This window comes from Manis pentadactyla, chromosome 12, assembly GCF_030020395.1.
Source record: "Manis pentadactyla isolate mManPen7 chromosome 12, mManPen7.hap1, whole genome shotgun sequence".
NCBI classification, from domain to species: Eukaryota; Metazoa; Chordata; class Mammalia; order Pholidota; family Manidae; genus Manis; species Manis pentadactyla.
Genome location: NC_080030.1, coordinates 74,023,069 through 74,048,634, shown reverse-complemented (window position 1 = coordinate 74,048,634; position 25,566 = coordinate 74,023,069). Strand labels below are relative to the sequence as shown.

Below are 25,566 nucleotides of genomic sequence, written 5' to 3'. Positions count from 1 at the left end.
TTTCCTGGCAGTTAGGTGGAGCCCTATGACTAGTCAGGATACTGGCAGCTGAAGCAGGCACTTCTTTAATAAAAACCATCTCTCATCTTCCCCACTACCTGTTCCATTTCTCCACCATCTTCCCGTATCCACCTAAAACTGAGTCACTTAAGGGAAGTGAAGGGCCCCCACCCATAAGATGGCGAACTTCCTGCTTCTCTTCCGGGTCCTCGGTTCCCGCCGGCGCCACCTGAAGCCCAATCACCCCTCGCCCCCCTAATCCCAGCACCTAGCCAATAGCCACCAGCCCCGTAGAAGTGACACCACAATCACCCCATGCCCCTTCCTATATAACCTAGCACCTTTCCCTAATAAAGCGGAATTCTCTGGTGAATTGCTGCTGTGTGTCGCTTCCTTCCTTTCATTGGTGCCGAAACCCGGGAGACGGGACACCCCAACTGGGCCCCTTCTTCCCCCCGACACCAGCAGCAGCTTGCCCTCGTCCTCTTTTTCCGGCGCTGGCTCCTCACACTCACCACTCCTCTCTGGCCTTTAGGTAAGTTTTCCCCCAGAGTGGGCCACTCTTCCCCGAGCTATCGCAGCGCCATTGACCGTGATCGTCCGGCAAGGCCCTGATGCTCAGGGATGAGGAGGGAACTCTCCCCACCTCCGGCCTTCACGGCTACTGAAGACCCTCAGGCCCCTCCTCCAACAGCCATAAATTGCTGCCTCCGTCCTTCACAGCTGCAGCAGACCCTCAGGCCCCTCCTCCAACAGCCATAAATGAGGTGACTCCTTTGCGGATGAGAACGCTCCCTTCCCCCCCACCTCCTTCCGTTCCTTCCGCCGAAAATTCCTAGTACTAGGTTCCTCGGACTCCGGCACTCTGCCTTCTTAGAGGAGTCTGGGTGATGACCCACACTTCCTAAGAAACCGACTCGTATACGAGTTTCCGCAGACCCCCAAGGATCATCGGGGACGCCCTTTGTCTCCTTGCGGTCTGCTCCCAGTCCGAGGATCTCCGTTCGTCTTCCCCTGTTTGTCTCCTTCTCTGTCCTTTAGCCATGGGAGCCTCCTCATCCCTCCCTGGAAGCTCACCTCTTGAATGCCTGCTCAAGCATCTAACCACCCTCTCCCTGACGCCTGATATAAAACCAAAACTTCTCTGTAAATACTGCTCCCAAGATTGGCCGACATACCCCCTAGACAATCACAACCAATGGCCCGCAGGGGGAACATCACTCACGACTCTTTAACTACTGCCAGTGCCTGAAAAAAATGGAAGGAGATTCCCTATATAGAGGCTTTTCACCTCCTACCTCAAAATCCCAGCCTCTGCACCACCTGTTCCCCGCCCCAAGTTCTCCTAGCCTGCAAGCCGCCTCCCTCCCCTGCACACACTCCCAGTCCTTCTTCGATTACCTTTGACCCAGCTGACGAACCTCCGCCATACAGGCTTCCCCCTTCAGGCCCTCCCCCTCCTACAACCCCTCTGCCCTCTTCTGCCATCGCCACCACCTCCACCTCCTCCCCCCCTTCAGCCCCTCCCTCTCCTACAACCCCTCCGCCCTCTTCCGCAGTCACCGCCGCCTCCATCTCCTCCCCCGCAGATTCCCCCACCCTGCAGATCGAGCCTGAGCCTTTCAGACCCCTCTAACTAAGTTCCAGGAGCCTCCTCCGTCTTTACCCTCATCACCTGTTTCTTCCCCACAGACTGAGCCAGAACCCTTCAGTCCCCCTCAGACTCGGTCCCGAGGGCCTCCCAAAATTATCTCCCCCCTCTGGGAGGTAGCAGAATCTGAAGGCATCATGCGTGTTCACGTCCCTTTCTCCTTAGGAGATTTAGCCCAACTGGAGAAATGCCTAGGTTCCTTTTCCACTGATCCCATGACATATATCAGGGAGTTTCAATGGACCCTCCAGTCATACAGCCTCACACATCATGACATTTTCATGCTCCTGGCCAATACCCTCCTTCCTGAAGACCGTAGACGAGTTTGGGACTTTGTGCAAACGCACGCCACTGAAACCCACAGGACTGACCCCACCTACCCCCCTGGCCCCACCGCTGACCCCGAACAAGACCCACACTGGGATTACAACACCGCTGTGGGTGTCCGCTCTTGAGATATCTTCACCTGCTGCTTAATAGCAGGTCTGAAAAAGGCAGCTCGTAAAGTAGTCAATTTTCAAAAGCTCCAAGACATAATTCAAAGGAGGGAGGAGCCTCCCTCCGAGTTCTTAGACAGACTCCCTCAAGCCCTATTACAGTATACCAGCCTGGACCCAGGAACGCCTGACGGGAGACATGTCCTTATGACATACTTCCTAGCTCAAAGCTACCCCGACATTAAAGCTAAACTCAAAAAGTTAGAACAGGGCCCCGCTACCCACAGACTGAGATCCTAACAGTGGCCTTTAAAGTCTTCCTCCATAACCAGGAGGAGGAAAAGAACGCCGTAAACAAAAGGCTGATCAGGCCAATTTCCAAATATTGGCCCAGCTGATAAAACCACAACCTGGGCGCCCCTCTACAAACAAGCCCCCCACCAGGAGCTTGTTTCAAGTGCAGAAAAGATGGACATTGGTCAAGGGCATGCCCCTACCCCAGATCTCCTACCACCCCATGCCCCAGATGCCACAAAAAGGGCCACTGGGGGTCTGATTGCCCAACCACCTGAAGGGGAGGCTGGACGAACAACCTCCATCCTAAGCCCGCCGTAGTGGGGCTGGCAGAAGAAGATTGACGGGGCCCGGGGGCTTCTCACCCGACCATTTCCATCACCAAACAGGAGCCCAGGGTTACTTTAATAGTAGACGGTCACCCCATCTCCTTCCTCCTAGATACAGGAGCCACCTTCTAAGTCTTGCGGGAACACCGGGGCCCTACCACGCCTGCCATTACTCCTATAGTCGGGGTAGGAGGTAAACAGATTTTCCCTTTAAACCACCCCCTCCTATGCACAATCCAAGACAATCCCATACCTTTCTCCCACTCCTTCCTGGTTATGCCCCAGTGTCCCATCCCTTTACTAGGACAGGACATCCTTTCTCTCCTCCATGTTTCCATAACTATATCCACTCCCACAGCCCCCAGTACTCCCTTTCTGATGGCCCTCATAGCCGACGACCCCCCTCTACCCAATGAAAGCTCCAGTTCTGCCCTCATACACCCTGTAAATCCCAAAGTTTGGGACATTACAAGCCCCTCCGTGGCTCTCTGTCCTCCTGCCTCTATCAAATTACATGACCCTTCTCAGTATATCTGTCAGGCCCAATACCCCCTAACCACTTCAGCCCTCATAGGTCTCCAACCCATCATTCAAGATCTTTTAAACAAAAATTACCTCAGACCCACTCACTTCCCTTTTAATACTCCCATATTAGCTGTTAAAAAAACCAATGGATCTTTCCGCCTCGTCCAAGACCTTCGGCTTTTCAACATGGCCGTTGTCCCAATCCATCCCTTAGTCCCAAATCCATGCACTCTTTTATCGCAGATCCCTGCCTCGGCCTCCCACTTCTCAGTCCTAGATCTCAAGGACACATTTTTTTCTATCCCTCTGGACCCCTCCTCCCAAGATTTTTTCGCCTTCACCTGGACAGACCCATACACAAGACATTCTGAAAAACTCACTTGGACAGTTTTGCCACAAGGCTTCCGAGATAGTCCCCATATTTTTGGACAGGTCCTAGCTCAGGACCTCAAACAGTTTCATCATGATCACTCCGAGTCCACCTTATTACAATACATGGACGATCTTCTACTCTGCAGTCCCTCGTGGGAAAAGTCTCAACTTGACACTGCCTCCCTACTTAACCTTCTAGCTTCCAGAGGGTACCAGGTATCCCCCATCAAGGCTCAAATCTCTTCCCCTTCTGTCACTTAACCTCGGATTCCTTCTATCTCAACAAAGAAAGTCCATTACCTTAGACAGAAAACGGCTCCTCTCTGACCTGCCCATTCCCAAAACCAAGACAGAAATCCTTTCCTTTCTAGGCCTGGCTGGGTATTTTAGAGCGTGGATCCCTAACTTCTCCCTGTTGGCAAGACCCCTATACGACCTCAGCAAGGGCCCCCCTGGAGAACCATTATCCTCCTCACCCCAACACTCCTTCATTAAGCTCCGTCAAGCCCTTGTGGAAGCCCCAGCTCTCCATCTTCCTGATTTGTCGAAGCCCTTCTCATTATACATTCATGAGAGGTCCAGTCAAGCTCTAGGAGTCCTAGGCCAACATTATGGCCCATCCTTTGCCCCAGTAGCTTATCTTTCCAAGCAATTAGACCCCACAGTTCCGGGATGGGCCCCCTGCCTACGGGCATTAGCCGCTGGACAGCTCTTGCAGAAGGAAGCTCATAAACTGACATTCGGGGCGCCCCTTACCATTCTGTCCCCACATCACCTAAAGGATCTCTTAACCTACAAAAGTTTACAGACTCTCCCTCCCTCCAGACTCCTGACCTTACTGTCCTCTTTCCTCCAAAATCCAGACATTTCTTTCCTCCCCTGCCAGCCCCTGAATCCGGCCACTCTTCTTCTTCTACCCTACTCTCCTCATACTCCCTCGCATGATTGCCTGGAAGCCCTTCACATCTTCCTTCCGTGCCACTCCACGATCTCCGAAGGAGCCCTCTCACACTCTGACCTCATCTGGTTTACTGATGGGTCCTCCTTTAAACATGAGGACACCCATTACACAGGATACGCAGTAGTCTCCCTCGAAGACGTCATCGAGGCATGAGCCCTACCCCCCGGTACAACCAATCAACAAGCCGAACTCATTGCAGCCACCAGAGCTTGCACTGACTCCAAATACGTATCCCACATTCTCTTGTCTCATGCGGCAGTATGGAAAGAACGAGGCCTCCTCACCACAAAAGGAAATTCCATCACTAATTCAGCCTTAATTACTAAACTTCTAGAGGCTTCACAACTCCCACACCGACTGGGCATAGTCCACTGCAAATCACATCAAAAGGATGACTCCCCCGTTACAAGAGGTAACAATAAAGCTGACAGAGTAGCCTGGTCGATTGCCCTATCAGAGGAAGCACCAGACAACAATCCGTCTGCCCTTGCGGTTTTAGCCTTATCACAAGACACCCTCTGTTCCCAGGACAGAGAGTCTCTCTTCTGCCTCTTACATGATCTGTTCCATCCTAGCCCCCAAACCTTGATCCATTTTTTACAATCCTTTTTTTCTCTCTCTCCTGAAGACAAAACCCTACTTAACCAAATCACCCGCAAGTGCACCATCTGCCAACGCACTAATCCTAATACCCCCCTCAAGACCTGACCCTTCCCGGCTCGTCAAGCAAGGGGTAATGTCCCTGCCGCAGATTGGCAAATAGACTTCACTGACATGCCCCCTGTATGGCACACCAGATACCTACTCGTGTTAGTAGATACATTTTCAGGATGAGTCGAAGCTTTCCCCACCACTAACAAACGAATGTCTGCAGTTGCCTCTATCTTCCTCACCCAGATCTTTCCTAGGTTCGGGATGCCCACTTCCCTCCAATCAGATAATGGCCCTGAGTTCACTGCCCAAATCATTCAGAACCTCTCCAAGTCGCTCTCACTCCCCTGGCATCTACACTGTCCTTATCGACCACAGGCTTTGGGAAAAGTAGAAAGAGCCAATAGGACTCTAAAAGACATCCTGACCAAACTATCTCTAGAACTACACCTTGACTGGGTTCGCATACTTCCCTTAGCTCTACTCCGCATTCGGGCCCTCCCAAAGAAACCTTCCTTCTTGTCACCCTTTGAGATCATGTACGGCCACCCAATTCTACCCCCAGGGCTCCCTTCCCACAAAAGACCAATTCCTCCCAATATGGCCCTTCCGCTACTCTCTCTCCTCCGCACTGAATTGTGGAAATATCAGGATTAGCTCCTTCCTGATCCATCCACCTCCCAAAACCCTCCTGTCTTACAGCCTGGCCAACTAGTGTTTTATAAGCCGCCAGAGGATCGGCCCTCTCTCACCCCAAAATGGGAAGGTCCACACCCAGTTATTCTCTGCACCCCCTCAGCCGCCAAGCTCTCACTGCCTAATAACTCTGTCACCCCTTGGATTCATATCTCCAGGTTGAAACCAAACACCCAGGACCCACCTTCTCTGGACACCCAAGACCCATCGGTCACAACCCAGAGTCCTTTGGATACAGCCCAAGATGCTGTCTACTCGACCACGCCTCATCCCTCTGATCCCTTGAAACTCCGCATCTCCCATTCACCCCCTTTGCCATCCATACCCGAATCATGACTTTTTCCTCCTTTACTGCTCTCTCGCTTTTTTTCCTCATTCCTATTATCTTCCCTGCCACCCAAGCCTCCTTTGTATGGCGATTCAGAGTCAGACAGACTTTCACACAGCATCAAACAAAAATTACTGTCCTCATTGCCACATCAGACTGCCCTATGAAAGGCTGCTCTGAGACTTTATACCTCCACTTTCCTCCCTCCACCGAAGTGTTCACTAGCAGCTACCTTTATTCTCCCTACCTCTGCTTCCTCTATGACCAAAAACAAGCCTATTGCAGGCAATGGCCAGACACCTATGGGGGATGTCCCTACTGGTCTTGTGCCATTCACTACATGGGTAACTCCCGGTACCCACAGTATTACTCCTCCAACCATTTCATAAAATATCCCAACAGCTCATTCTCCTTATCAATCCCAGATCCCTGGGACTCTCGATGGGCCGCCGGAGTCACAGCCTCAGTTTACTACGGGGGGGGTCCTTGACCCCCCACAGTACCCTTCATATCTCTCGAGAGTATGTTCCCTCTCATTCCCAGATCTCTCAAGTTGCATCAGATATCAGATATTCTGAAAAAGTCATTATCCAAACTCTTGACGGCGCCTCTTCATCTTCTTATCCCCGCCCCTCTTCCAATTTCTCCTACTCTTGGTTACAGCTTATTCAGGACACCACCATCTTTCTCAACCACACCCTCAACACCGCCAATTGTTTCCTGTGTGCATCACTACAGCGCCCGCTGCTGGCCGCCGTGCCCCTTAACATTTCCAATTACTCCTTTCACGCAGAAGGACCACCCTTCCGTCCCCTGGCAGACATACCCCTATGGGAACCAGAATACGCAAACAATCTCACCATCCACCACTGTGTAGGCCCGACCCCTTCCCCCTCCAGCGCACTTCACTGTCTCTCTATCTACACCCCTACCTCCGGCTCTTAAGACTTTTACGCAACCTGAACACTTCTTTTGGTGTAATGGCAGTCTTTTCAACTCACTGCCTCCCAACTCCAGCACACCCTGCATTCTCGTCACCCTAATCCCACAGCTTACACTTTACAGCATGGCAGAATTTCTTGAGCTCCAACCTCCCTTGCCCTCGCGCACAAAAAGGGCTGCTTTCCTTCCCATCATGGTCGGTATCTCTTTGACCACCTCAGCCATTGGGGCAGGATTTTCAGGGGGAGCCTTGGGTCACTCTCTATGGGCAATTAGAGATCTCAACGCCAAACTTGAGGGAGCCCTGACATCCACTGCCAATTCCCTGGCCTCTCTCCAAAGACAGGTCACTTCGCTAGCTAAGGTCACCCTTCAAAACTGGCGGGCCTTAGATCTGCTTACAGCTGAAAAGGGTGGCAACTGCGTCTTCCTTCGGGAAGAGTGCTGCTATTACATCAACGAATCCGGCATTGTAGAAACTGACATTACCAAACTCACCGATCTTGCCTCCAGCCTCCACTCTGCTTCCAATTCCAACCCATTCTCTTCAATACTAACAAACCCCTTCCTTACCTGGCTCTGGCCCATTGCAGGCCCCATAATAATCATTCTCCTCGCCTGTCTCTTCTTGCCTTGTATAATAAAGTTTATCAAATCCCAAGTCAGTAAAATCTCTAATCAAACTTTCAACCAGCTTTTACCCAGGAACTACCAGCTTTTAGCCACAGAAGATCCCTCACACTCACGTAACCTCCTCACCACACGCTGAGATGGACCCCTCTCTCCGCTGGAAACTGTTCCTGGAAACAATGGCTGCAGACGCCTGGCTTCTGACACCTGTATCCTCCTGGCACCATTGGAATCAACAAGTCCTCAACCTATGGTTACAGGGAACCTTCACTGATTTCCAACCTGAAGAAGTCCACATCTACTCGTCCTTACTGTGGGGAGTCCTATTAACCCTTTCCTCCCAGTCCTCAAGCCCTCACTCCCTTCTCCACCCCTGTTCAGCAGGAAGCATTCAGAGAGAAAGCAACGTCCACAACCCCATAGAGGAGAAAGGGGGGAATGAAGGGCCCCCACCCATAAGATGGCGAACTTCCTGCTTCTCTTCCAGGTCCTCAGTTCCTGCTGGCGCCACCTGAAGCCCAATCACCCTTCACCCCCCTCCCAATCCCAACACCTAGCCAATAGCCACCAGCCCCGTAGAAGTGACACCTCAATCACCTCATGCCCCTTCCTATATAACCCAGCACCTTTCCCTAATAAAGCAGAATTCTCCGGTGAATTGCTGCTGTGTGTTGCTCCTTCCTTTCAGGAAGGACTTTTCTTTTTTACTTTAGCTATAGACAGCAACCAAAAGGAAATAACTATTTTTCTGTATTTTCTTTTTAGATTCCTCAAAGATGTGATTCCTTTCCTAAAACGTGTCATTAGCTTAGCAATGCAATGGTGGACAGCATGGAAATTGCTAAATGGATTCTGCAGAGATGGGAATTTTTGTGTGGTTGCTGATAAAACTGACTCCTACATTAACTTGGAAAAAAGATTACCATAGCTACAGAAAACATAGTTTTAGGCGAACAGATTAGAAAATAATGTTTCTGGTGTGTGTTGGTTACTACTGGCTATGTTTTGGCAAGGATTTAGCAGCTCAGAAAAGAATTCATTGTTTTTTAAGCAGAAATGAAAGAGAATACAGATACTTGAGAGAACTGAACATTTCAAAATTAGAACACCTTACAGGTTTTAGAGTCCAAACATTGAGAAATTGAGGAAGCCTTTAAGACAAAGTCCATTAAAATAAACCGGTGAAAAAGTCAAATTAAAAATATGTTCTTCACACTTATTGGTAATACCTCTCAATAAATTAAGGAACTTCACAGCAAAAAAAAATTAAGATATTCTATTGGATAAAGAGCCAGGACCAAGATCAAAATAATGGTGTGGCTTTTTCATAGGAAAACAATCTCATGTTTACTCAGGGTACCTGTAACATGAGAGAGAGATAATGAGCAACAGAATATAGTAGATCTGAAAACCATGTTTTGAAAGAGTTCTGAGGCTGGAAGTCTGAGATCAAGGAACCATATGACCACTTCCAGTGCCCTCTTCCTAGGTCATATCTGGTGCCTCCTTGCTGTGTCCTCACTTGATGGAAGGCTCTCTGGAGCCTTCTTATAAAGTGGAAAACCCTTGATTCTTGTGACCTCACCCTCTGCAGGGGTCTGCTTTGCTATCTTCCTTGGCCACATACTTAATGGGAATATGTCCTTCTTGGGGGCTTGTGTTGAAGCAAAGAATAAGTGGCCATGGATGATGAAGCTTTATCACACATTAAAATCACTACTAAAATTTTTTTGAATTGATAGGAAAATATAATTTAGTTTACCAAAATTCCTAATAGACATAGGTTTTAAGAACCATGGAAGGAAAACTAGGATGTCTAACAGCCTTCTGGTGTCAGATGATGACAATGACAATGATGATGATGATGCTAGGTTTTCTGAGTTAAAATAATCATCTTTTGTAAGAAAAAATGTTTTTTTCAGTGTGTGAATCTGTGAATACTTAAAATTTTGTATAGGTTTAAAAAATTCATGCTACGAGAGAGGGGAAATAATTTGTAAAAAGGTTATTTGAAATGACTTGAGATTGTTACTTAACAAATGACCCTCCTGTGTCAGGGAAAGGGTCTGAAGAACCTTTATAAACGTTAAAAAATCTGGAGATAGTAATGGGTTCAGGTTTTCAAGTACATAGATAATATATTCACATATTATAACATGGAGAAAGATACTCTTGAAGATTAAGAGTGTGTCAGACTTTCTCAATTTACTTGCTAACTTTGGCACCTAAAATTGTCTTGCGCATTGAGTATGCTTAAAAGATGTATCTTTATTTGATTTTATTCTTGTGAGTGGGTTTTGGGACCAGGACTAATACTCTCCTAGAATCTGGCAGTCATATTCCAAGTGGGTCATAATATTAGTCTGAGTTCTCATGAAGACCACAGAGAATAATGTTTGAGAACTAGCTCACTGGAAGACAACTGTAAGGAACTTTCAGATTCAGTTTGAATGCGTATTTCCTGTCAAGAGTTTCTCTTGCTTTCTTTTCCAAGAAATGTTTTGTGCTTTCTGAAACCCATTCCTGACACTGATAAGGACAGTGCTAAATAACAAAGTGCAGCAGTTAAAACAAAACAAAACCCACAACCATTGCTTTTCCAGTGTACTTAACATGAGAATCTCTCTCATTCTTTAAAAGCTAAAGTAAACTGGTGTTAAACTATAGGTTTTCAAAAGTGTAAAGGTCTTTCACATACTTTTTAGTCTACTCTTGGAGAAATCCTTAAATCCTCTCCACACCATTAGTATGTTACTCTATTTCCACTTCTGAGCCATGTCTTCTCAGAACAGAGCTGAATATAAAGGGCCAGGGAATTTTCAATAGACACAGACTAGAACCACCCACTCAGGTGGTGGGGGTAGATGTCAAGGTACTAGACTTAATTGCAGGTACTGGGAGAAAATTCAGGCTGGCAGGTAGAACCTGCGCTCTCAAAGCTATGGAGACCTGTAATAAGTAGAATGATTATCAGTATCTGGGAGATCCGTAACTGGGAAGAACAGTGGCAACCCCAAGAGGTGGTGTTTGGAGACACAAGCTAACAGGATAATAGGTCAGGATGCAGTGGAGCCTGTGACAAGTTTCAGGGGCAGGATTGTAAACTGCATCTGGTCTGTAAAGTCCTTAAACATGACCTTCCACCTGCAGCTCTGCCCTCATGATGCCCTACCCTCCTTCTCACCCTCCATGTTCCCTTTCCTCTGGCTTTCTTTCCACCATAGAATATCAGGCTCCTTTGCACCCAGAGCCTTGATCATTCAGATTTCTGCTTATATGTCCTCTCCTCATAGACACTTTCTCAGGACTCGCTCTACCACATGATTCCATTTTAATTATGTGCATAGCCTTGAGGACTTACTCTGGTTTACTATATTCCCACTAGAATATAAGCTCAATGAAAGCAGGCTATCTCCTTGTCTTGTTTCTTCTTGTATCCGATAATACCAGGTACTTTTATAGGTATCTAGCATATTCTGGTACTTACTAAACATGTTGGTGAATGACTGAATGAACAAATGAGCTGATTAAAAAAATTGTTAACAAATGAATTACTCTAGCTGGGATAAAGGACTGACAAAAGTTTCTGTAACTAAAACTATCTATAAATCAAATCATAGACTAAATAACAGGGGCAAGAGAGAAGAGGAAGCCTGTTGCCAGTTGCAAAAGTCTTAATAAATGAAGGGAATGAAAACAGATGGCAGGAGGTGTGCTGAAGAACTTAAGCCTTGGAGTAGAATAAACCATTAGAGGATGGTGGAAAAGCCATGGTTTTGACAAGGCAGTAATGGGAGAATGGGAGCCTTCCCTCTTGTTTTGTGGGAGAATAAATAAACTTCACTCGAGAGGACAGAAGAGTACATTTTAGTTAGATTACAGTTAAGGGAGATTTGGATAAAGTGATCTGCACAAATGTTGTGGATATAGGGGATTTGTTCAGGATGGTATATGAAAAGTGTAGAGGGGAGGCAACATCTTAGAGGAGTGGAGGGGGGATGAAGAACAGTCCAGAAATAAGAGGAGAGTTACCTGGAAGGAAAGGAAGATCTTTTTTCGGAAACGTAGGATTACAGAGATGACAGCCATAGCAGAAGGGATTTGCCTCGAATGTGCACCTTTGCTGCAAGTTTACGGGGAGCCGGGCAGTACTCGGTCTGATCTCAAAGATGAGGGCCTCAACTGATCTACATGACAAGTACCCTGATTTGGGGATGGCTTTTTTACACACACACACACACACACACACACACACACACACACACACACACACCGACTTTTCATAAAAATGCTATGGAATGGTGGTTTTGTGCCAGGCACTGGTGGTGGGAGGTAGCTAAGAAAGAAAGTTGGGCTAAGAAAAGCATAATAGGTTTCTTGCCCCCTTTTAACAACTCACTCAATTCCATAAGCTATTTATTATTCACAGGAAAATAAATAAACATAGTGGATGGGTGCCAACAGTGACCAGTTTGCTGTGACCTACCCATCCATACTCCATTCCAGACATCCTCCTTGAAGTGAGGTGGACAGCTAAGGACACACCAATTCTCTTAAGGTCATAGAGGATTGTTGAATCATGGAATAGAACCCTTGGTCTAAGATTGAGCACTTTGATTCTTTAATTACGTATGCACAGTAACTTGCTGTCTATTATCAAAGATGCAAATAAGATGTAAACCCTCACATTGAGCATCAATTTAATAGGCATATGCACAACGTAAAGGTGCTTTTACACAGGTTGCTCAGTTCACCTGTCCCAACAATCTTGAGAAGTGAGCACTATTATCTTGCTTTTACAAATGAAGATGCTGAGTCTTAGAGGGACTAATTTATTGAATTCAGACACAAAGCACCTGACTCCAAAGCCCACCTTCTTTCAAGTATACTCACCTCAGTTCAGAGAAGGCTCAGTTTCACAGAAGTGGTTCAAGTTTGTGTCAGAGCAACGCTGCTTTGAGAAAACAAAGTGGAGGAAACCACGTTACACTTAACACTTGAGTAACACTGGAGTTAGGGGCACCAACCCCCACAGTCAAAAATCTGTGTATAACTTTTTGATTCCCCAAAAACTTAAACACGAGCAGCCTTCTGCTGACTTGAAGCCTTACTGATAACATAAACACACATTTTGCATGTGTATTAAGTACTGTGTTCTCACAATAAATCTAGAGAAAGGAAAATGTTTTTTTCAAATTGTCACAAATCTCCCTCAAATTTTCCAATATATTTATTGTAAAAATCCCTGCACATAAGCGGAACTATGTACTTCAAACCCATTGGTCAGGGGGTCAGCTGTGGTTCGCTGCAGTTTGAAATATTAAATATTTGGTTCAACTAGTGTTTTTGGAGCAATCATGTCCCACCCCCACCACCCCTCCTAATCAACTTGGTGGTCACTGAGTAAAAATGTGACACTACTCTGGATACTGAGTGTTAGGACATACCTGGGAAAAAAAAAAAAGAGGCAGTAGTCAACACAGTATATTCAGTCTAATGTCCTGTGGGAGATCCGGTATAGAGAATAGTCAGTGTGAATTAGGCTGGTAGTTCTGTCCACAAAGGGGACATGAAGGGGCATGAAGGGGACAGAACACCATGGTGGCACTGTAACTTGGGCTGGGCTTTACTGTACCAAGCTTATGAAACAGAAAACAGAAATCTGTCTTTGAATAATGTCTTCTAGAAATGACCAGGTTTTTTGTCATTATTTGGTCTTACTGGGAGTTGGTTTAGGAACTAGGGGGCTGGTGTCAATAAAGGCAAATCTGGTGTTTTTCCCAAGTCATGAAGGAAGTCTCTTGTTTGCTGTCGGTTGAGTGTAACGAAGGAACAGAGTCTATCCTGTGCCGAGTTCCGAAACTGGAGGAGAGAGGTCAACAATGCCTCCGGAAAGAGCTGCCTACTGGGGAGGACAAGGGTGTCAGTGCTTGGGATTCTTTGTTAGGGTTGGTTTGGCTGAAATATGAAAGCGAAAGATCATGAAACCGGCTAAGTCCTCTTCCTTTTTCTGAGGTTGCTTTTAGAGTGGAAAGCCCCAGCCCTCGGTCCACCCAAAAGACCTGAGTAGCTGGGCAGTTAAGAGGCAGAAGCTCCCGGGCCCTGGGGTACGAGCGCCCACGGCGCCCTGGGTAGAAGGCCATGGATAAATTTCGGGCCGTGCTGGACCTGCACCTCAAGTACCACAGCGCGCTGGGCTACGGCCTGGTGACCCTGCTGACCGCGGGCGGGGAGCGCCTGTTCTCCACCACGGTGTTCCAGTGCCCCTGCAGCGGCACCTGGAACGCGGCCTACGGCCTGGTCTTCCTGCTGGTGCCGGCGCTGGCGCTCTTCCTCCTGGGATACGTGCTGAGCGCGCGCACGTGGCGCCTACTGACCGGCTGCTGCGCGCGCGGCGCGCGCACGGGCTGCGGCTCGGCGTTGCGCGGGGCTCTAGTGTGCGCGCAGCTCAGCGCGACCGCCGCGGTCGCGCCCCTCACCTGGGTGGCGGTGGCGCTGCTCGGGGGCTCCTTCTACGAGTGCGCCGCCAGCGGGAGCGCCTTCCTGGCGAGGTGTCTGTGCGCTGGCCGCGACCCCGATTGCGAGGTCCAGCTGCCACTGGTGCCCTGCCACCAGGCCAAGGAGTCCAACGTGCAGGACCTCCTGAAAGAGCTCAAGGCCCAGTCTCAGGTCAGGTGCTGGCGCTGGAAGCGGTGGGGAGGATCCTATCCCAGAAAGGCGGGCTACTGTGGGGCTCACAAGGTGAAGCAGAAATCGGTGCCCTTTTAACAGACCTGCGACACCCAAAGACAAACTTGGAGTGGCTCTTGGCTTCTAATTAGCCGGCAGGCGAATGTTTACATAAAATGAAAGCAAAGGAGGATGTGGTATCAGGCACCTACTCCGTGCCAGGTACTACGCTAGGTCCTTTGACTCCTGCATTTATTAGGGCTTTATAGCAAATACACTGAGTCTAGGTCAGGTTGATCAGCCAGCCAGAAGAAGGCAGAAGACTTGTTAGGGGTGCGCCTGGCTCTAAAGCTACTATGGCACACTGCTTCTCGGCTTATAAGGTTCGGGGGTTCTTTAAAATGCTTTTTTCATAGATTAGCCGAAATTCCACTTTTTGCGTTCTAGGCGACACATAGGCTGCTCCCTGGGTCCTTGACAGAAATTGGAAAATGCCGGGTCAAACAAGCAGTTGTACTAAGGGGTTTGGGAGATTACTACTACTTCTTTCTTTTAAGGGATTAGGACCTAAAACTTGCTTGATCATCAACAAAACTTTGAGTAGTTGAAACTCTAAGGATTTAAAAATTTCTGATAAAAAATGTGACTAAATTGCTATTTTGTTATTTTTTCCTAAGGTGCTGGGCTGGATCCTGATCGCAGCTGTTACCATCTTGCTTCTGATTTTTACATCTGTTACCCGGTGCCTATCTCCAGTTAGTTTCATGCAGCTGAAATTTTGGAAAATCTATTTGGAACAGGAGCAGCAGATCCTTAAAAGTCAAGCCACAGAGCATGCAACGCAATTGGCAAAAGAGAACATTAAGTGTTTCTTTGAGCGCTCACATCCAAAGGAGTACAACACACCAAGTATTAAAGACTGGCAGCAAATTTCATCACTATATACTTTCAATCCAAAGGACCAGTACTACAGTCTGTTGCACAAATATGTTAACAGAAAAGAAAAGAGTCAAAGTATCAGGTCTTCTGAAGGAGACGTAGTGGTTCCTGTCCTTGGCTTTGTAGATTCACCTGGTATAAACACCAGTGCTGAGTTATGACCTTATTTATGAATAGGAAAAAAGTTCTGCTGCACTTTCAAAAAATAAACATTGGTATTGTTTATCACTGCCCCTCCCCTCCCCTTTTTTTTGGTCTTTCAAATTGTGGAAACAGAATTTTAAATTTACCTCTCTGTTGCATTCCTAAAAAAGGACACATGGTTAAATGATTCATTCAAGGTGACAAACTGTAACTAGATCAGAAGTTTTATATTCATAGTCTAGGATCCTTTTCAACTAAATAGAAATGCTGCTTTCAAATAAAAGACTTTAGTAGCAGAAAGAGTGAAGGGACAACTGAACTTCAGACCTTTCTATTAGGTTATATGATGTCAATTTCAAATTCACTTTCTTACAGATGACACCTTGCTTGGAACTTTAAAATACTGGCATTTTATGGCTTTCAAGCAAAAATACAAAAAAAATCACAAAAGAAAATAAATTTTTTAAAATAAAAAAGTTGAAAAACTAGGATAGTTGTATGCATAACTTATTTTTAGTTTATAGTGTCAGAGGGAAAATTTGATAGCAGTTATAATAAATTTTAAATATTTACAAAGGTAGAGAGGGTAGTATTACGAACTCTCATGTAGTTATTACAGAGCTTCAACAGAGTGGGGAAGTCAGATGAAACCTATACCATACAAACAAATACAGAAATACAGATTGTGACCTGATTTAGATTAGGGGAAGAGGGAGGTGGGAAAGTCTGTAAGAAACTGAAGTCTGTAGAGTAGAAGAGCATTTCAGTTTGCAGAACAGTATGTACAAAGACGGGTGAGAAAGTTCTTACCACAGTAGGAAGCCTAAAGGCAACTGGACAAAATAAGCAAGGGACAGATCTTGCAGCCCTTTGAAGTCATGCTTTTCATCCCATAATCATTTTAGGAAAAATCAATCCTTAAATTGATCCTATTCAGTGTAAAAAGGAATGGCAGGGGAAAAAGTGAGAGCCAAGGTAGAAATGGAGAGACTAATCAGGAGGTCGCTGTGGTGGATATAGGTGGGAGTGCATTTGAACCCGGTTGGTGCTGATAAAAATAGAAGTAGTAGATTCAAGGTAGGTTTGACCATGGACATCATAAAATCTGTGGACAGAAAGGAAGCAAGAATTTTTTGACGATGATGCCTATTTTGTTGCTTGGTAACAGCAGGACTTTGCAGGGGATGTTAGATTATCATTCTTGCCTACCCCCCAAATTTATGGCTGTTTTAAAATGAGATATGAAAACTTTTAACTGTAAAACAAATTGAGCACCAATCATATTTAGTCCTTCTTCCTCTTTTGGCAGACTGCTGTGCTAGCTTCACTTTGCCCGTTGTGGCAAGAGGCAATTAAAGAGAATTAGTCAGTAGGCTGAATATCCTGTTGTTGAGGTAACAAAGAAGTTGGCAACAGAAACTGCATGCTCAGGTATTTTCTATCCCCCCCAAAATTTTTGAAAATCATATGCTTACTTTCATTTTTGCATCCTTTATTTCATTTTCCAATTTCTTTTATATATTTGTCCCTTTCAATATGTTTTTCTAGTCTATCATTATACTTACACCTTCATTAGTATCTTATTGTCTCTATTTTATTGACTTACGCTCCACTTTCTCTTACACAGTCTTTAGTAATTACTTTTCATGTATATAGTTTTGAGATAAAAAATGATAATGGTAGAAACTGTGTGAAGTAAAATGTAAAATTACCTCATTTCTTTGCAATATTTCCTTCCCAGAGGGAGCCATATACTGTGTCCACACAAATATTTTAATCTATATATGTGGTTCTGCAACTTTTCACACAAAACATCATTGATCTGTATATGTGTGTGTGTGTGTATATATATAATATGTATATATATAATATGTGTATATATATATATGTATATATACACACGCAATAATTTACTCCATAAAAAAGTATTGTATTGTAGTCTCCTCATTAGTAAGATATCCCTTTTTTGTTGAAAACACATAAACACATACACATACACCTTCATAAAGTATATAAAGATAGCACCAAATTGTCAAATTTGGTCTATTCTGGAGACTGTACTGGGGACAGGGTTTTTAAACCTCATGCACTTTTGATCTTTGGATTTTTTTCTTTTACAAATGAATAATAAATATTAGCTGTAATTAGAAAAGATGAAAAAGAACCCTTACACTGGTATAGGGCTTTACAGTCATCAAAGCAGTTTTGAATCTTTCACTTCCTTTCATTTTCATAATTTTGTGGGATACCCATGCAACACATCACTCATGCTTATAAGTGAGGAATCGAGGGTTAGAGAGGTTACTTACTAGTCTAAGGTCACATGGTCAACAAAGGCAGAACTGAAGCTGGAGAACTGATTCTTTCCAGATCATGTGGTTCAAAATGACCACTTGGCTAATATTATCACTAGGCAGACCTTTTCCTTTTTAGCGCATGTGAGCAGAAAAGATACAGATGTCCTTAGTGATCCCCGATATCATCTCATTCAGAAAATTGGCAGTTATTAATAGCTAAGACCACATTGAATAAACAGTGAGGTCGGGAAACAGCAGTTATTTCATGGTGGGGACACAGCAGGGTAGGACACACTGTTCCTCTGAGCCTGGCTTCCAACAAGCTACATCAATGGCTCAAGAAGCATTTCTACACTTGATGTATATTTATTTGCTGGTCTACCAAGTAATTCTTCATAATCACTTGGCTTTATGCTGCCCTAAAACCTCCAACCTTAGAAGACATTCAGACACAGTAACTACTATTAATATTTGCTGAAAATCAAATTGTTCCAAGAGATGATTCCTCAATATTGAGTACTGGCAAGATGATACAACTTACAGAGCATGAGAGTACACTTTGTTTCTAGGGTCCATCCAAAGTCATGAAGAAAAACATCAATGCTCTATGAACTGATTAAAGGAGCAAGTCCTGAAGGAAACATGTGAAAATAGAATTAGCCAAGTACAAAAATGTCTTTGGCTGGAAAACATCTTGTAATCCCTAAGTTGCACAACATCTTCCATCTTATTTACCAGGTGGCCTATTGTAAATAATTCTTCCTAAGACAAAAGATGGAGCAATGCTCCCTGAGTCAGCCCCAGCAGTAGCCGCCACTGTCTAGTTTGCCATCAGCAAATTCCCACTGAGTACCTGCCCCATGTCAAACACGGGGCCTGTCCTGAAAGCAGAGCCTTCAGTTGATTTTATTTTATCTCTCCTTCTTCATCACCCCCTTATGAAATATCTCTTATGAATTGCAATGTTAGGACTGAATGCTTGTATTACATTCTTTTTCCTTTTTATTTATTTATTTTTTATTATGGTATCATTAATATACAATCACATGAGCAACATTGTGGTTACTAGATTCCCCCCATTACCAAGTCCAGCAACATGCCCCATTACACTCACTGTCCACCAGCATAGTAAGATGCTATAGAGTTACTACTTGTCTTCTCTGTGCTATACTGCCTTCCCCATTCTCCCACTACAGTACGTGTGCTAATCATAATGTCCCTTAGCCCTCCCTTCCCCCCAACCCTCCCCAGTCCCTTTCCCTTTGGTAACTGTTAGTCCATCTTGGGTTCTGTGAGTCTGCTGCTGTTTTGTTCCTTCAGTTTTTGCTTTGTTCTTATACTCCACAGATGAGAGAAATCATTTGTACTTGTCTTCCTCCACCTGGCTTGTTTCACTAAGTGTAACACCCTCTAGCTCCATCCATGTTGTTGCAGAAGGATTTATTTTCTTCTTATGGCTGAATAATATTCATTGTGTATATGTACATCTTCTTTATCCATTCATCTACTGATGGACACTTAGGTTGCTTCCATTTCTTGGCTATTGTAAATAGTGCCAAGATAAACATAGGGGTGCATATGTCTTCGAATCTAGGCTCCTGCATTCTTAGGGTAAATCCATAGGAGTGGAATTCCTGGGTCAAATGGTATTTCTATTTTTAGTTTTTTGAAGATCCTCCATAGTGCTTTCCACAATGGTTGAACTAATTTACATTCCCACCAGCAGTGTAGGAGGGTTCCCCTTTCTCCACATACTCGCCAACATTTGTTGTTGTTTGTCTTTTGGACATTGGCCATCCTAACTGATGTGAGGTGATATCTCATTGTGGTTTTAATTTGCATTTCTCTGATGAGTAGTGGTGTGAAGCATCTTTTCATGTGCCTCTTGGCCATCTGGATTTCTTCTTTGGAGAAGTGTCTGTTCAGATCCTCTGCCCATTTTTTAATTGGCTTATTTGCTTTTCGATTGTTGAGAAGTGTGAAATTATTATATATTTTGGATGTTAACCGCTTATTGTATATGTCATTTATGAATATATTCTCCCATACTATAGGATGCCTTTCTGTTCTACTGATGGTGTCCTTTGCTGTACAGAAGCTTTAGAGTTTGATATAGTCCCACTTGTTCATAGTTGCTTTTGTTTCCCTTGCCTGGGGAGATGTGTTCAGGAAGAATTTGCTCATGTTTATATTCAGGAGATTTTTACCTATGTTTTCTTCTAAGAGTTTTATGGTTTCATAACTTACATTCAGGTCTTTGATCCATTTCAAGTTTACTTGTGTGTATGGAGTTAGACAGTAATCCAGTTTCATTCTCTTACATGTAGCTGTCCAATTTTGCCAACAGCAGTTGTTGAAGAGACTCTCATTTCCCCATTGCATATCCATGGCTCCTTTATCATACATTAATTGACCATATATGTTTGGGTTAATATCTGGACTCTCTATTCTGCTCCACTGGTGTATGGTTCTGTTCTTGTGCCAGTTCCAAACTGTCTTGATTACTGTGGCTTTGTAGTAGAGCTTGAAGTTGGGAAGTGAGATCCCCCCTGCTTTATTTTTCCTTCTCAGGACTCTTTTGGCTACTTGGGGTCTTTTTTGGCTCCATATGAATTTTAGAACTATTTATTCCAGTTTGTTGAAGAATGCTGTTGGTACTTTGATAGGGATTGCATTGAATCTGTAGATTGCTTTAAGCAGGATAGCTATTTTGACAATATTAATTCTTCCTACCCAAGAGCACGGGATGCATTTCCATTCATTAGTGTCCTCTTTAGTTTCTCTCAAGAGTGTCTTGTAGTTTTCAGGGTATCGGTCTTTCACTTCCTTGGTTATGTTTATTCCTAGGTATTTTATTCTTTTTGATGTAATTGAGAATGGAATTGTTTATCTGATTTCTCTTTCTGCTAGTTCATCGTTAGTGTGTAGGAATGCAACATTTCTGTGTATTAATTTTGTATCCTGCAACTTTGCTGAATTCAGATATTAGTTCTAGTAATTTTGGAATGGATTATTTAGGGTTTTTTATGTACAAATCATGTCATCTGCAAACAGGGACAGTTTGACTTCTTGCTTACCAATCTGGATGCCTTTTATTTCTTTGTGTTGCCTGACTGCCATGGCTAGGACCTCCAGTAATATGTTGAATAACCATGGGGAGAGTGGGCATCCCTGTCTTGTTCCCAATCTTAGGGGAAAAGCTTTTAGCTTTTCACTGTTATGTATGATGTTCGCTGTGGATTTGTCATATATGACCTTTATTATGTTGAGGTACTTGTGCTCTATACCCATTTTGTTGAGAGTTTTTATCATGAATGGGTGTTGAATACTGTCACATGCTTTTTCAGTATCTATGGAGATGATCATATGATTTCTAATATTATACCATCCTTGCATCCCTGGAATAAATCCTATTTAGTCATGGTGTGTGATCTTTTTGATGTATTTTTGAATTTAGTTTGCTAATATTTGTTGAGTATTTTTGCATCTATGTTCATCAGGGATATTGGTCTGTAATTTTCTCTTTTTGTGGTGTCTTTGCATGGTTTTGTTATTAGAGTAATGCTGGCTGGCCTCATAGAATGAGTTTGGAAGTATTCCTCTTTCTTCTACTTTTTGGAAAACTTTATGGAGGATGGGTATTATGTCTTCTCTAAATGTCTGATAAAATTCAGCAGTGAATCCATCTGGTCTGGCGATTTTGTTCTTGGGTAGTTTCTTGATTATCAGTTCAATTTCATTGCTGGTAATTGACTGTTCAGATTTTCTGTTTCTTTCTGGGTCAGTCTTGAAAGATTGTCTTTTTCTATAAAATTGTCCATTTCTTCTAGGTTGTCCAGTTTGTTAGCATAATTTTTCATAGTATTCTCTCATAATTCTTTGTATTTCTGTGGTGTCCATAGTAAATTTTTCTTTTCTCATTTCTGATTCTGTTTAGATGTGTAGACCCTCCTTTTTTCTTGATAAGTCTGGCTAGTTGTTTATCTATTTTGTTTATCAGCTCTTGCTTTCATTAGTTCTTTCTATTGTTTTATTCTTCTCGATTTTATTTATTTCTGCTCTAATCTTTATTATGTCCCTCTTTCTATTGGCTTTGGGGCTCATTTGTTCTTCTTTTTCTAATTTCATTAATTGTGAGTTTAGCCTGCTCATATGGGATTGTTATTCTTTCCTGAGGTAGGCTCATATTGCAATATACTTTCCTCTTAGCACAGCCTTCACTGCATCCCACAGATTTTGCTTTGTTGAATTAATTTTGTCATTTGTCTCCATATATTGCTTGATTTCTGTTTTTTTTTGGTCTTTGATCTATTGGTAATTGAGGAGAATATTGTGAAGCCTCCATGTGTTTGTGGGATTTCTCATTTTCTTTGCATAATTTATTTCTAGTTTCATACCTTTGTGATCTGAGAAACTGGTGTACAATATTAATCTTTTTGAATTTACGGAGGCTCTTTTTATGGCCTAGTATATGATCTATTCTTGAAATTATTCCATGTGAACTTGAGAAGAATGTTTATTCTGCTGCATTTGGGTGTAGAGTTCTGTAGATGTCTGTTAGGTGCATCTGTTCTACTGTGTTGTTCAGTGCCTCTGCCTCTGTGTCCTTACTTATTTTCTGTCTGGTTGATCTGTCCTTTGAAGTGAGTGGAGTGATGAAGTCTCCTAAAATGAATGCATTACATTCTGTATTCCTCTTTAATTCTGCTAATATCTGTTTCACATATGTAGCTGCTCCTGTGTTGGGTGCATAGATATTTATAATCATTATATCCTCTTGTTAGACTGACCCCCTTATCATTATGTAATGTCCTTCTTTGTCTCTTGTGACTTTCTTTGATTCAAAGTCTATTTTTTCTGATACAAGTACTGCAACTTCTGCTTTTTTCTCCCTATAAGATGCATGAAACATCTTTGCCATCCCTTCCATTTTCATCTGTGTATGTCTTTGGGTTTGAAGTGAATCTCTTGTAGGCAGCATGTAGATGGTTCTTGCTTTTTTATCCATTCAGTGACTCTATTGTTTTTTGATTGGTGCATTCATACCATTTACATTTAGGGTGATTATTTATGTATATGTACTTATTGCCATTACAGGCTTTGGATTCATGGTTACCAAACGTTCAAGGACAGCTTATTTACTATCTAACAGTCTAACTTAACTCACTTATTATGCTATTGCTATTATAAACAGAGTATGATGATTCTTTTTTCTCTCCCTTCTTTTTCTTTCTTTTCCACTCTTTATATTTTAGTGTCATATTCTGTACTCTTTTTTTTTTTTTTTTAATAATTATTTTTTATTGAAGGGTAGTTGACACACAGTATTACATTACATGAGTTTCAAGTGTACAACACAGTGGTAGAACATTTATATACATAATTCTAGGTTCCAGCTATCACCCTTCCAGGCTGTTACAATATCTTGACTATATTCCTTATGCTATACATTACATCCCGGTTACTAATTTATTTTACCATTGGAAGTCTGTCCTTTTTTTTTGTTTTTTTTTGTTTTTTTTTTGTTTTTTGTGAGGGCATCTCTCATATTTATTGATCAAATGGTTGTTAACGACAATAAAATTCTGTATAGGGGAGTCAATGCTCAATGCACAATCATTATTCCACCCCAAGCCTAATTTTTGTCAGTCTCCAATCTTCTGAGGCATAACAAACAAGTTTTTACATGTAGAACAAATTCTTACATAATGAATAAGTTACATAGTGAACAGTACAAGGGCAGTCATCACAGAAACTTTCGGTTTTGCTCATACATTATGAACTATAAACAGTTAGTTCAAATATGAATACTGATTTGGTTTTTATACTTGATTTATATGTGGATACCACATTTCTCTCTTTATTATTATTATTTTTAATAAAATGCTGAAGTGGTAGGTAGATACAAGATAAAGGTAGAAAACATAGTTTAGTGTTGTAAGAGAGCACATGTAGATGATCAGGTGTGTGCCTGTAGACTATGTGTTAATCCAAGCTAGACCAGGGCAATAAAACATCCACGTATGCAGAAGATTTCTCTCAGAATGGGGGGGTGAGGTTCTAAGCCTCACCTCTGTTGATCCCCAATTTCTCACCTGATGGCCCCCCTGCGACTGTGCCTGTCTTAGGTTGTTCCTCCCTTGAGGAATCTTACCCGTCTCTGGCTAACCAGTCATCTTCCGGGGCCATACAGGGAAATGTAAAGTTGGTAAGTGAGAGAGAAGCCTTATTGTTTGAAAAAGTTAGCTTTTTACTTCTTTGCATATTTATGCCCTGTGGCTTCTATGCCCAGCATTTGTCTTGAGGTATCTTTACCACTTGGAAGAATTATGATACTCGGTAAATTTGATATGAGGCACGAATTCTATTTAAGGGTTGTAATTAGGAAGGAAGAAGAAAAGCTATAGAAGTAGCAGGCGGAAGAAAACATGGGAAGATTGATTATTTCTTTGATATATCTTCTTGTAGAGTAACTTCAGCATGTATAGGTTTTAAGCTACTACTTAAATTGCACACACACATTAACATAATAGGAGTATAGTTACATAACCAAAGCATATCTGTAATTACCAGCCATCTGCAGTGAAACCAAGAAAACCAGTTAGGCACCTTAGGCATTTGTGAAAACTTATCTATGATATGGTGGATATTGTCCAAATGAACTTGAACAGTCTGAGAGAAATCAGACAAATTAAAACAACCCATTCCTGGGGACTGTTCACATGCCATATGTTCTTTTAACAATAAATAGTTTGTAGTTGTAAGACTTTGGAGCGCTACAATTTGCACTTCTCCAAATTCTTGGTTGAGTTCCAACAGTATAGATCCAGTCCAATTTTGTTGTTTTACTGTATGCACAGGCCAGCTTAGATATCTCCTTCCTCATTCCCATGGCAGGTCCAGGAACTGGTGGGATGAGTGCATCTACAGCTGTAGCAGTGCGTGGATCTTTGTTGGGGTTTTTTGATGATCATCTTCTGGCATGAGTCTTCCAGAGGGTGCAGATGTTGGAAGTTCTTTTTCATATCATATCTTAGTTCATTTTCGGGGTAGCCCAATTAGGCTTTGATCCTCTGTATAAACACAAACAGACCCTTTGCCTACACTTTTATATGCCCTTTATACCCTTGTGTAGAACTCGTTGGAGGTTACCACACAGGAACTGCCCTTTTTTTTTTTTTTTTTTTTTTTTGCTATCACTAATCTACACTTACATGACGAATATTATGTTTACTAGGCTCTCCACTATACCAGGTCTCCCCTATAAACCCCTTTACAGTCAGTGTCCATCAGCATAGCAAAATGTTGTAGAATCACTACTTGCCTTCTCTGTGTTGTACAGCCCTCCCTTTTCTCCTACCCCCCCATGCATGTTAATCTTAATACCCCCCTACTTCTCCCCCCCTTATCCCTCCCTACCCACCCATCCTCCCCAGTCCCTTTCCCTTTGGTACCTGTTAGTCCATTCTTGAGTTCTGTGATTCTGCTGCTGTTTTGTTCCTTCAGTTTTTCCTTTGTTCTTATATTCCACAGATAAGTGAAATCATTTGGTATTTCTCTTTCTCCGCTTGGCTTGTTTCACTGAGCATAATACCCTCCAGCTCCATCCATGTTGCTGCAAATGATTGGATTTGCCCTTTTCTTAGAGCTGAGTAGTATTCCATTGTGTATATGTACCACATCTTGTTTATCCATTCATCT

General features: G+C 43.4%; 1 protein-coding gene across 2 annotated transcripts in view; it reads left to right on the top strand.

Moving 5' to 3' along the window:
* The window catches only part of DSE (dermatan sulfate epimerase), a 95,106-nt gene extending 79,236 nt beyond the window's left edge, over nucleotides 1–15,870 (top strand). The window contains exons 1-2 of one of the 2 annotated variants that reach the window (XM_036893542.2): nucleotides 13,750–14,485; nucleotides 15,163–15,870. In XM_036893542.2, the coding sequence (XP_036749437.2) occupies nucleotides 13,958–14,485; nucleotides 15,163–15,585 (951 nt within the window). In that variant the 5' untranslated portion in view covers nucleotides 13,750–13,957 and the 3' untranslated portion in view covers nucleotides 15,586–15,870. Of the gene's footprint in view, nucleotides 1–13,749; nucleotides 14,486–15,162 lie in introns of those variants that run through there. The other variant, XM_057489321.1, reaches the window with a different exon arrangement.
* The last annotated feature ends 9,696 nt before the right edge of the window (nucleotides 15,871–25,566 follow it).